The following is a 13,272-nucleotide window of genomic DNA, read 5'->3' as shown; positions in this document are numbered from 1 at the left end:
CTGAGGGATCTTATTATTGATTCTGCCTTGCCAACATTGAATTGAAGTCCAGTAACAGTCAAAGATACTGGTGTGCTATTTACTTGAGTGGGAGTCGGCTGATGTCTTGATAAGAGCAGAAGGTGTGCACTTCCACAATGACGACAACATGAAACATGACATACAGACCATCACACAGATGTTGACTCTTTCCCCTGCACTCTGACATAAAAAAGGTTGTAGAAACACACCTGGTTACACATGCATAATATGCTCACCTGATTGGCTGTTTACAGAGAGAAAGAGGGCAGGGCTGGTTGTTTGACTCAATTTTATAAGCACTACGAGCAGGCTTTCTAGAGTAGAGTTTACGTCTGACAAGCAATGTGAAGGAGTCAGGAGGCCAGTAAACAGACAGGGCAAAGATAGTGATTTCTCTTAGATCTGAAACTGACAAGCTAAACTGAGAAACACTGACACACTGCTGGAAGATGGAAAACCCCACTGACACTGGATTCTGCTGCTCTACTTTTTGTGCCATAGCCACAGCTGTATACATTTGCACAGCGGTGTGGCAAGAGAGACAGGGATACAGTGCAAGATGCTGGGCCATAGCCTTCGGAGTGCTTGGGTGCCTTCTGTACTTTTGGGGTTCTCCAGGCTCCTGTGGCGTTCTTCTCATGTGCGGCAGCCTCCGCCTGTACTGTGTAACTCCAAGGAAGGGGCGGCTTCCAGTACATAGCAGAGCAGTGCTGATTACAGGTGGGTGAATACATACAATACAAACGTTTTATGTAAGTCATGAATAGTTGAGGAGAGAGACAAAGTGCAGCTCTGAGGGGAAATGTAATATAATATAGCTCACTGATTCTTGAGAATTTGGATAAATCATGTCCCACTAAGAAAAATGCTATTTCTGCTGGAAATTTACAACATTTTAATGAATAAAAAGAATCAAGGGCATAATCAGGGGGTCCTTTGCACATTTGTAAGGTTTTTCCATAGGTTTATTTTTAATTTGTATTAATTTAATGATTATATGTTGGCCCATGCCCTACAAAACCAGTTGTCCTCGGATAGGAGATAATCATTTCAACTTGATTAAAACAACAAAAAGTAATAATTTCACTGAATAATATCTTTACCACATGAAAGAGTACATCATAATATGTATTAAAAACTACAAACGATGGGTTTTGAACAATATTTACTATTATTTTGTGGTTGCTCAAAATGTGTCCCAGATATTCGTCACCACCGTCAGATATTTATTTAAAAAATAATAATAAAAAAAATACAAGGTCAGTTACATTCCTGAGGAGCCCTTTTCAAACCTTCAGCTCTACTACATTCTTCAAGACCTCTCAGGCTCCTGGAAGTTTTCTATTTTCTCTTAAATCTCTTCATATTTTGGGACACTGCTACTGTCACAACCATAAATTGTCAACACCGTCACTTCTCTATAAAAAATATTAGATTATGGAATAAATGTATACTTTTTAAGAAGAGGTCTGATGCAGGTAGCAACAGGGCGAAAACAAGCTGGCTAATGTGAACAACTCATGCTTATCATGTGAAAGAGCAGGTTTTTGTCACCACCGTCAGACGTCACCACCGTCAGGTTTTCTGTGTGACGGTGATGACTGAAGTCTGAAAAATGCTTAGAACAGAGCTCAGGATTGTTATTTTTTGTACCAAATAGTTAAATAAAGTTGTTAAGCAAGAAGCCATTGACTTGAGTGGTATGAATTTTGGAAATGTATGTTTTAATGAGGCGACTGTCACCACCGTCAGATTAGTGTCACCACCGTCAGAGGCAGTTATATTGGTTTTAAATGAATATGTTTACAATATGTTTCTTTGGTGCTGTTGAGTTATTAAAGTAATAGTCTCTTTAATACAAAAATGTGTTTTTCAAATAAAAAAAAAAACATTACGGTGACGGTGTTGACAAAAACAAAGTAGCCTAATAACTGGAAAAACCTATTTTATGAAAAAAATGCAAAATGAGGAGGTTGCACCGGTACATTGCTGAACAGCCAAGACCTTGGCCTATAATGATATACCTTCAGATTTTGTAATTTAACACACTTTTTGTTTTCAAAAGTAAAACCTGTTTTATCCAAATTCCCAAGAATCAGTGAGCTGTTAAAACTAAGCTCATTTTTGTCCAGTGGTTGTACACCTTGTCTTCCCTCGGGATTATTATGGTCAATTATTTCCTGCATCCAGCAGGTTCAGCGAAACACACTGAGCCTCTCTTTAGGTAGTAGTTTATTAGGGACTTGTGTATATTTATTTTACTGGAAGTGATTTTTTTTTTTTTTTTTTTTTTTTTACCCCCTGAGCTTCTGAAGTGAATCAGCTCATCAGTGCACTAGAATGACTGTGATGGCCTCTATGCTGTTTACCTACCCTGACCCCTGTTCCCCAGACACCATATGCTCAGAATTCATAACATACTTCCCCCTTATCTCTGCATCTGAGTCAACTGCTGCTGATAACACTTGTCTTATTGCCACTTACAGACTAATAGCTGGCAGAGCTGATGATGTGATTCAACACGCCTGGAATAATATCCACAGTGTCATCAGTGACGAATCTGAGAAGGTTCTGTTCTTCTATTACTCAACTAGAGCAGTGCAAAAAAAAAAAGGCCTATATACATGCCTGATCAAAATTTTAAGACCAGTTGAAAAATTGCAAGAATTTACATTTTGCACTGTTGGATCTTAAGAGGGTTCTAAGTAGAGCTTCAAAATGCAAAAAGAAGAAATGGGAGTGAGACAAAAAAAACATTTGAGTAGGCAATTTATTGCAAACAACCATTAAACTGAAATAGGCTGTTCATCAGCTGATCAAAAGTTTAAGACCACAGCCTTTAAAAGCCCAAATCTCTGCAAAAATGTGGATTCAGTGTCATTTTCTGTCAGGTATCCACACTGTCATGACCTCCTGATGGCAAAGGCAAAAAAGCTTTCTTGGTAATCACCTCAAAAATTCTTCTATGTATTTTCTTTTTTTCAGACATAAGGTTTATTCATTTACCTGACATGTTTCGGCGTTTGACTTCCGCCTTCATCAGAGTGTCACTGGGTGTTGGTGTGACGCATCTTTATCAGCTGTTGTTTTCTGGAAGGCGTGACCAACCTATCAGATTTTGACAGGTCGGTCACACCAACACCCAGTGACACTCTGATGAAGGCGGAAGTCAAACGCCGAAACATGTCAGGTAAATGAATAAACCTTAGGCTAGTGGGAATGTTGCTCCAAGTGGTGAAGATGGCTTCACGGAGGGCATCCACTGTCTGGAACTGGTGTCTATTTCTGTAAACTTCCCTTGCCATCCAACCCCAAATGTTCTCAATTGGATTTAGATCAGGGGAACACGCAGGATGGTTATTTCTCTGGAAGAAGTCTCTGGAAGAAGTCTTTTGTCAGGCGGGCATTGTGAACTGTAGTGTTGTCCTGTTGAAAAACCCAGTCATTACTCCACATAGCCAGCTGCTGTTTGACGCCTCTGCACAACCTGAAGCTCCATTGTTCCATTGAAGGAAAAAGCCCCCCAGATCATGATGGCGCCCCCTCCACTGTGCCGTGTAGAAAACATCTCAGGTGGGATCTCCTTGTCATGCCAGTAACGTTGGAAGCCATCAGGACCGTCAAGGTTAAATTTTTTCTCATCAGAGAATAAAACTTTCTTCCACCTTTCAATGTCCCATGTTTGGTGCTCTCGTGCAAACTCCAAATGGGCAATTTTGTGCCATTGAAGGAGACAAGGCCAAGCTTAATTTGGGCCGAGGATCGTCCCGTGTCTTGACGGACAGCCAATTGGATCCTCCGGCTCAGGGCCGGTGAAATTTTTTGGGGTCTACCACTTGACTTTTTGGTTCCATAACCCTCAGGATCTTTTAAGAAGTTTAAAATGACTGTCTTACTGCATCCAACCTCAGCAGCAATGGCACGCTGTGAGGGCCTTGTTGTTGGGCCTTGCTTATGCAGCTCAACAATCCGATCGCGTTCAAAGAGAGAAGTCAAACGCCGAAACATGTCAGGTAAATGAATAAACCTTATGTCTGAAAAAAAGAAAATACATAGAAGAATTTTTGAGGTGATTACCAAGAAAGCTTTTTAGCCTTTGCCATCAGGAGGTCATGACAGTGTGGATACCTGACAGAAAATGACACTGAATCCACATTTTTGCCAAGATTTGGGCTTTTAAAGGCAGTGGTCTTAAACTTTTGATCAGCTGATGAACAGCCTATTTCAGTTTAATGGTTGTTTGCAATAAATCGCTTACTCAATTTTTTTTTGTCTCACTCCCATTTCTTCTTTTTGCATTTTGAAGCTCTACTTAGAACCTTCTTAAGATCCAACAGTGCAAAATGTAAATTCTTGCAATTTTTCAACTGGTCTTAAGATTTTGGTCAGGAGTGTATACAGCTGAGTACCGTGATATCATTTTTTGCAAAGCTGCATTGATTTTCCAGCCTATTGATTTTCCAGCCTATTATGCACTTCCAATCTACATTTTAGTGCACTATTAATTAAGTGCGTTGTGCTAATTGTGTTGCACTGTGTATTAGTCTGAGTTATTAGTCTACCCAGGTGTTCTCTTTGGGCAAATTGAATCGTGGGCAACTGGACTTGTATTTGTCTTAGGAAGACATTTCGCCTCTTATCCATAGGCTTCATCAGTTTGTACACATCGATCTTTCTAGTCCGCACTAGTCTGACAAAGACAGTGGAGTAAGGTCCAGGTATTTAACCTCTGTGGGAGTGTCCACCAAAATGCCTGTGGGTGTGTTCAAGAAGGCACTGGTTTCACTTGACCATTGTTGTGGTCTGGTGAACGACAGTCGTCAGAGTCAGGTGACTCTGATGAAAGGGCAACATTATAAATCGGAGATAGGTGGTGCCGCAGACCCCCTCCCCTGTTGAGGGATGGTTTTTCCACTTTCACATAGATGGCTTCTTTTACTCCTCTCTCAAACCATTTGTCCTCCCTGTCCAAAATCTTAACATTGCTGTCTTCAAAGGATTGTGCCTTTTCCTTTAGATGTGAATAGACAACTGAGACTGGACCTGAGGAGTTCGCCCTTCTGTGTTGGGCCATGCGTTTGTTCAATGGTTGTTTTGTTTCGCCAATTTATAAGTCCTTGCATTCCTCACTGCACTGGACGGCATATATCAGGTTGCTCTTCTGATTGTGTGGTGTCCTGTCTTTTGGGTGAACCAGTTTCTGCCTGAGAGTGTTACCAGGTTTGAAACATACAGGGATTTGATGTTTGTTAAAAATCCTCCTGAGTTTCTCTGAAACCCCAGACACATACGGAATCACAATGGTTTTGTGTTTGTCTTTCATTTTCTCAGCATCCTCAGTGTTGGTATTCTTTCTGGAGCGTGTTTTGCCAAAAGTCCAACTCGGATAGTCACAAGTTTTCGGGGCTCCCCTTAGATGTTTGTGTTCTTCAGCTTGGGCCCGAGTGGAGGTTGGAACGTTCTCTGCCCTGTGTTGCAAAGTTTTGATAACTCCCAGTTTGTGCTCCAGTGGATGGTGTGAGTCAAAAAGAAGGTATTGGTCTGTGTGAGTGGGTTTCCTGTATACCACAATGTGGAGGCTCCCCTCCTCATCAAAGTGCACATCACAATCCAAAAACAGTAAGTGGTTGTCTTTAACATCTTCTCTAGTGAACTTGATGTTTTTGTCCACTGAGTTGATGTGATCAGTGAAAGCCTGTACATCTTGGGTTTTGATCTTCACCCACATGTCATCCACATACCTGAACCAATGGCTTGGAGGCGTTCCTTTGTATGAGTTTAGGGCCTTGTGTTCTACCAATTCCATGTATAAATTGGCCACAATAGGGGACACTGGTGAGCCCATAGCACAGCCATGCTTTTGCCTGTAAAATTTACCGTTAAACTGGAAATATGTGGTATTGAGGCACAAATCCAGTAACTGGCAGATCTGGTCTGGATTGAGGTTTGTTCTGTCCTGTAAGGTGTTATCTTGTTCTAAGTCACAGGTGTCAAACTGGTGCCATGGAGGGCCAAGAGGCTGCGGGTTTTCATTCCAACCAAGAACTCCACCAGGTGATTTGACTGATTAGTCCCGCCTCTCTGTTTGGAGGTAGGGTGATCAGTGAAATCACCTGGTGGAGTTCTTGGTTGGAATGAAAACCCGCAGCCTCTTGGCCCTCCATGGCACGAGTTTGACACCCCTGTTCTAAGTGATGTCTCACAGTTTCTACTGCCTCCATGGTTGGAATGCAAGTGAATAAGGAGGTCACATCTTACGAAACCATAGTTTCATACCCAGGTGTTATGCAAAAGGAAGTATTTTGAGCTCTATTTATATATTTTCAGTCAGTTCTGATTACTGCGGTGTATTGTCATACAAATTCTATTGCTGATGTATTATATCATCATTATATATCAAGTCCTTGCCAATACCCAGACCTAAATTACAAGCCTAAAGGTAGACTATGAAGTTTATGGTGTATTTATTTTTATTTGCTACAGTCTCATGACTTTCAGCCCAAGACAAATTTCCCTATGGGGACAATAAAGGGTATTATATCGTATGGTATGTTATATTATGTTACGGTATTGTATCATATTATAGAATTTCAAAGAGGATGTCATGCTACTTTGTTACAAGGTAAAAATGATGGATGCCAACTAATTCTCAAAGATCATTGCTTATAAATGCCTTCAGCAACTTTTTTATTTGTTAAAACAACTAAGTCTACCAAAATCCCAAATATAAGGGCACTTCATTTCCTTGTTTTCATTTTGTACACAATTGATATTAAAACAACTGGCCTTCACACCCAGAGCTCAAACTATGAACCTAAGGATGTTTTATCCTTCCCCAGCCCTATAATTTACATTTGTAAAGAAAGCGGTGTGTCCTGACCTTTGAAACGGCATAGTCTGCATTTAACAGATAACACTGGGATCCTGTGTATGTGACAGAATCATAGATAACATACATTTTCACCATTAAAAGCCCAGGTGAGAATTGAACACAGCAGACAGTGGTGCCGGCCTGCTTTACCCACTGAGCTACATGGTTCTCCGCTTAAACACTGTTGCTGAACTTGACGTTTTTCTTCCATGCCAAGGCTGTGATACAGGTTTTGGTCACGCGCTGGCAAAGCTGCTGAGTGAGATGGGTGTGACGGTATTTGCTGGCGTTCTGGATGTGTCCGGGTCTGGAGCTCAGGAACTGAGAGATTGTGAATCTGCAAACCTGCATGTCCTCCAGCTTGATGTGACAGACCATGCCCAAATAGAGCAAGCTTACCAGTACATCCACACCCAGGTCAGGGAGGCAGGTAAGATTCATTCACTGGGTGACAAGGTTGCTCAGTGGTATAAGGCAGTGCAGTCAAATCAAGACTTAAGTGAAGTCACAACAACAAGTAATGGAGAATAAAAGAACTTGTGAGACGCAGTGAGAAAGCCAATTATTAAAAATAGATTTTAATGCAAGTGTTTTGCCTTCCACCCAATGTATGTTAGGGTAGGCTCTGATTAGGAATGGGTGAGTATAGAAAACAGATGGATGGACAAGTTTTAAGATAAACGTGTGGCGAGTGGGTGGTTGAGAGAACAGATTAGTTGGAGGTTATACTTAAGTTACTTAAGTTACTTAACTTAAGTAAGTGTTGCTCGACAACGCCACCTGGGGGAATTTCACCCCAAGAAACTTAATTTAGAAAGGAACACAGGTTCGAATGCACCCAGAGAAGACGTGAAGTTCAATATAAAAAAATAAATTTAACATCCAATGTTTTAAAACATAATTTAAATACAGTCAGTGGCGTTTAACTCTTTTAAATGCTATAACACTTTGACCACTATACTTCTCTCACTTGGGTGGCAAACCAGTAGTGGTAGGCTCAAACACAACAAAAAGGAAACAGCAATGATTTAAAACACACTTAAACTTCAAAATAATTAAACAACATTTAAACCCAAGAAATAAACAAACATGTTAATAAGGAAACAACAAAAGGCAAAGCAAAGCAATTAGTAATGAATTCAAGAGAAGAAAATATTCATGCCAAACAATCAGTAAAAGAAAATAACATGAATGGGAGCTCACCAATGATTGACACCGAAGGTGGGCCAATTATAGTTCGTCCGAGCACAGCGACACGGACGATCAGCCAATTATAGCAAGGTTATAGGGCGTCACCTTAAATAGTCACTGGCAGTAACAAGGGAGATAAAACAGGACCGTGGCGCGTTTACAGCCACGACGGGAGCAAACAATATACCACAAACAAATGTAGTGCAAAACAGTAGCTACAACACAGAATACAAAACAGCACAATAAAAGACAGTATAGCGCAACACAGCAGCTACAAGACAGTATCTACATGGCGGTAAACAAGACAACAGTAGAGTCCCGGTGCACCGGAGCGTTGACCGCTGGAGAGTGGAGAACCGCAGTGCACAGCCAGGCCAAAGCGTGCCTGTGACACGCTAGGGCTGAACAATTAATTGCATTTGCGATAATATCGCGATATGATAAAACGCGATTTCCTAACCGCAACTTGCGCGATTATAAGTTGGTCACGAGACGTGAGCTGCAGCGAGTGGAGCTCTCAGACACACCAACTTTTCATCCTGCCCTTTAACCTGTTGCGCAATGGCCTCTGGCTCAACGGAGCAGTCAGAAACTGATGCTGCGTTCCAGGCCACCCGTAACTGGTGATTTACCGGTTAAAAGTGGGCGGGGCTATAGCCAAACCTGTGAATTCACGCCTGTGAACTCGATTGTGCTCAACGGACTCCCACTTCCTCGTTCGACGTCACACAGTTTATGTTTTGTACACAAGAATGGCGGCCCAACTGGAGACAAAAAAAAAAATCGTAATGGTAATCGATGGATTAAATGAGCCGGCATACCTGGAGAGAGCGAACCAACAGCATAGACAACTCTGGTCCCACACAGCCGCAGCCAGCTTCACTGCAAGCACAACGTAAAGCAGGGGTAATGCCCAGAGACCATAGAAACACCCCGAACACCACAAGGCGAAAAGGACTTACAATTTCAGAGAGGTGGAGAGAACCCGGCGAAGTCGGCAACGCCAACCGCAGCAGTTCACACCACACAGAGTGCCGCGGACACTGAGCAAAGTACACACCTGAGCAGCTATAATAAAATACTGGCGGCTCCGCCCCGCAATCAGTGCCACGCAATGATCCACGCCTGGTGTGGAATGAGCAAAGAGGAGGGGGAAGGGGAGGAAAGAGACCATCCTGCCACAAACTGATTTGGCTGATCTGATGCTTTGGGGAGGGCTAGTCCATAAAATTGGACCAACAATGACAAAAGCCTTGTAGACCCAGAGGCCTCTGATGAAAGGATTTTGAAATATTGTGTCGAGTTAGGTCAATCCTGTACAGAGCCAGTATAAAGATACCAGAACAGAAGTAATATGATCCCTGTTTTTTTAGATCTAGACTCTAAGCTGCAGGGGCTGGCTGTGGCATAGTGGATAAGAAGTATTCCTTGCTGCATGTATGTCTCCCTCTGCTCTCTGACTGTGCCATGTAAAACAGAGAGGCCCTGTGATATGACAGAATCTGGCAACTTAAAGTATAATATGTTGCCTCTATGTGGAGTTAGACATAATATACACTGGCAATTTCTACACACACAGTTCCTGCTTGCTTTTTAATTGAATGAAGAAGTCCTGCCTCCATGTTAATGCTGCTGAGTGACAGGTCAAGTGATGTTCTTGGGGATAAAGTATTTATCATAACAACATGCTATGTAATCAGTGATGTGCAGTGCCAAGTAGCGGAATCAAACAAGACATCTGATGAAAGGTGAGCTGGTCTGAAAAATGTGAAGAATGAGTGCATTTATCGAGAAACAGAAAGAGCACATGCTGGTGCCATTAGCCTCAGGACAAGACGTTTCAAGGACAGGCTATCACTTACATCATTGAACACAAGGCTGCTAATACCTACAAATATAATACTCATTTCAGTTTTACAGGTTTATGTGCTTACCCTCCATATCAGGGCCGGATCAAACCACTGTGGGGCCCTGGGGCACAAGCTTCATGTGGCCCCCGTCCACCACACTCACACTGAATGAAGGGATGAATATGGTAACAACTGAAACTAGACAAGCTCTGTGCATTAGTCAAAAATCCAGAAAATATGCCCTAAAATAAATAAAGATCAGACCAAATCTTTCTGTTCCCTCTTCCTACAATGCATGGAAAAAAGGAGCAGACCTTTTTTGACTCTTGATGGCTAAAATCTTAAATTGGTTACTAATTGCCTACTATGTTTTTTATACACATTCATATAAATGTTTCCACTCCATTATAAATGAATTAATAATGTAAGATAACAAAACATGAAGAGTTTACAGCAGTTGTGAAACAACTGTTAGCCTAACTTTATGCAAATAATTCAGATATCCATTTCCGTGAGGAGACAGTTCTTTAACGTTTGCCTTAATTTTTTATTTTTATTTATTTTTATTTATTTATTTTTTCACATGGAACTGTGAGACACTTTAGATAAAAGTGTCTCACAGACTTATGTTTCCATTGGCTGGCAGGTCTCTGGGGTTTGGTGAACAATGCTGGGATCCTGGGCTGTGTGGCCGATGGGGAGATCCAGCCAATCACGGCCTTCAGACGCTGCATGGACGTGAACTTCCTGTCTGCTGTGAAAATGTGCCAGGTCTTCCTCCCACTGCTGCGGAGGTCTAAGGGACGGATAGTCAACATCTCCAGCATGGCAGGTAGTTTTGACTGATGAGCCATGAGACACATGCTGAACAGCCAACAAACTACAGTAGGTGATGTAAAGGTATTGTTTAGCTGCACCAGTGGTAGAAAGAGTGCTACATATTGCTACTCAAGTAGAAGAAATGTTACTTTGTTGATATTTTACTTCAGCAGAAGTAAAAGTACTGCTGTAAAAATGAAGTAAAAGTAAAAAGTAGCTCAAGCAAAAATGTACAGAACCAAAAGTAAAATTACTGACTTTTAAAAAATACTCAAAAAAGTACATATAAAGTTGGACATACAAATGAGATGAAAAAAGAAGGTTAAAAAAAAAAAACACTCAAAGGGTCTATCAACATTCATAACACCCAAGCCTAAAGGAATAAAACCAAGATGGCAAACAATCCAGCCACAGAAAAGTCTGAACTGAGGGATTCAGTCTGAAAAAGTCACAAGGTCTTAATGTACCTTAATGTTGTCCTTTACAAAAGTACCCCAATTCATAACCAACTGTGTATTCATGGATTCATGGTTACTTGTGTAGGGGAGGTGTCCATGCCCATGTTTTCTGCTTATGGAGCATCAAAGGCAGCACTGAGCAACTTCTCCGGAGTGATGAGGATGGAGCTGTCTAAATGGGGCATCAAGGTTTCCACAATCCAACCTGCAGGCTTCAGAACAAGTAGGTCTTGTTTGGCTTATTTCTCCTGCCACCAAGGACTCCGGCCTGGATTTTCCAAAAGCATTTTGACAGTAAGTTTATCATTCGTTAGTGAACTTTAAGGCCACCCGGTTGCAGTTTGAATAAACCACTCCAAACATGGCTGGTGTGAGCAGACCCTGAGTCAAAAAATGCTGTTGGGAAATCTAGCTTGGATCAGCCTAGTCAGTTCTTTACATCTGTCTTGTGCAACAGTTGGGGAGTTTTCTATGAGTTTTCTAAAACTATAAACATTTTTATATTTCATTTCAGATATCTTCAAAAACAGTGAAGCCTGGTGTAGCTACAAAGAGGAGATCCTCAAAGGTCTGTCTTCTGACACTAGGAGGGATTATGGGGAGGCGTATATTTCCTCTCTCTTGGGCGGTCTGTCCAAGATGGCTAACCAGTCTTCTGAGGATCTGCGTCCTGTGTTGGAGGACATGTGTCATGCCCTGATGTCATTAGACCCAAAACCTCTCTACACCCCGGGACAGACAGCATGGATCATCCCATTCCTTTGCCGTCTCTGCCCCACTAATATCTTTGATATCATGATCATGCAAACCTTTAAGTTCATTGACTGTCATCCAGCAGCATTAAGTCAGGACTGTGTGAAAAAGTGGGACTAAATACTAATACATGGAAAAATGCAACATATTTTCATGGGCTTTTTCATGGGAATTTTTGGGGAATTTTCAGGAATTTATATTCACTGCATTCACCCGGTCATATACATATATACATAATAAACATTTTGGTTTGTTATAAGCAGATATGCATGCAAACATGTTACATTATAATGAATTTCCAGGGAATTTTCGGGAATTTTCCCTAGCTGAGTCAAACTGTCGTGAATATTGGCATAACCAGTGTACGAAATAAGGGGGAGCAAAGGGGAGCACAGCTCCCCTGGTGGTGACATGAGCTCCCCTGGCTGGAAACATTGTGAAATTTTGGGGGAGTGGTGCCTGCTCGGTGCTGGCCAACACTGCACGATGTGCGTGGCCACCCGGTCAGGTCTGCCAGATGTGGTTGATTATTATTATCAGTTGATTATTGATTGTGTAATGCCGCAATTCGCAGTTAATCGCGCTGCACGCATTAAACAATTTTGCGGAAGCAGGAGGTCAAACGTTACTTTGGTGGTCCGTGGATTACTTTTTATCATGTGGATTGAAGTTTGCATAGCCCATACTCAGGAAATCTGTTGTGCAAATGAAATTAACCTGATCCATTGGGGCGTTTTATGTAAATATCCTACATTAAGATATTAATGGTATCACCCGTGTGCAACAAATTTTCTCTTTATAATAATCCTATGTCTGTTCTGTTGTAGGATATTAATACAATGACCAGCAGTTATACAGCGTTAGCAAGGGGTCTAGGCTATTAATTCAGGAATAGGACTGTGTGCAGTACTATATGAAGTGGTTCAAACTACCCATTAAAATGCATAGAAATGCAGGAAATTGAATTGTGATGCTGATGTGATGATCGTCTGTCTCTGTGGAAGTGCTGTAGCCTAGTGGAGAATAGGCTACTGATTGATGATGATCAAATGTGCTCGGAATTATTTGCATATGTGAATCATGGTGCACAGTTGAATTTGCATTGAATCATGCAACATATTTGTTTCCACCAAAATGCAAAGTTAACTGTTTATATTTAAGTTTTATTTCACACACTTGGGTATGGGGATGATGATTTTACAGTATGCTGGCATTGTGGCCTTTGGGTTAGAGGTCAGTCCTGAGTTCAGGACATTAGGGTTTCCATTTCCAAAATGGTGATATTGATGTTGACATTCATTTTATTGAT

At 41.5% G+C, this 13,272-nt stretch overlaps 1 protein-coding gene across 1 annotated transcript; it reads left to right on the top strand.

Moving 5' to 3' along the window:
- Positions 1 to 369: 369 nt before the first annotated feature.
- Positions 370 to 12,107, top strand: hsd17b2 (hydroxysteroid (17-beta) dehydrogenase 2). Its single transcript, XM_030053487.1, has 5 exons — positions 370 to 741; positions 7,110 to 7,322; positions 10,580 to 10,765; positions 11,296 to 11,433; positions 11,725 to 12,107. Exons 1-5 carry the CDS (start codon positions 471 to 473, stop codon positions 12,081 to 12,083), a joined length of 1,167 nt encoding a protein of 388 aa, XP_029909347.1. The 5' UTR covers positions 370 to 470; the 3' UTR covers positions 12,084 to 12,107.
- Positions 12,108 to 13,272: the final 1,165 nt, after the last annotated feature.

This window comes from Myripristis murdjan, chromosome 6 (genome assembly GCF_902150065.1).
Source record: "Myripristis murdjan chromosome 6, fMyrMur1.1, whole genome shotgun sequence".
Lineage (NCBI taxonomy): Eukaryota > Metazoa > Chordata > Actinopteri > Holocentriformes > Holocentridae > Myripristis > Myripristis murdjan.
This window is presented reverse-complemented; position numbering and strand designations above follow the sequence as displayed.

Excerpts from the sequence above, each read along its gene's own strand:
- hsd17b2 (XM_030053487.1), top strand. The coding sequence starts at position 471 with ATGGAAAACCCCACTGACACTGGATTCTGCTGCTCTACTTTTTGTGCC. Across the intron at positions 10,766-11,295 it reads CAACATCTCCAGCATGGCAG|GGGAGGTGTCCATGCCCATG; the intron begins GTAGTTTTGACT and ends TTACTTGTGTAG. Across the intron at positions 11,434-11,724 it reads ACCTGCAGGCTTCAGAACAA|ATATCTTCAAAAACAGTGAA; the intron begins GTAGGTCTTGTT and ends ATTTCATTTCAG.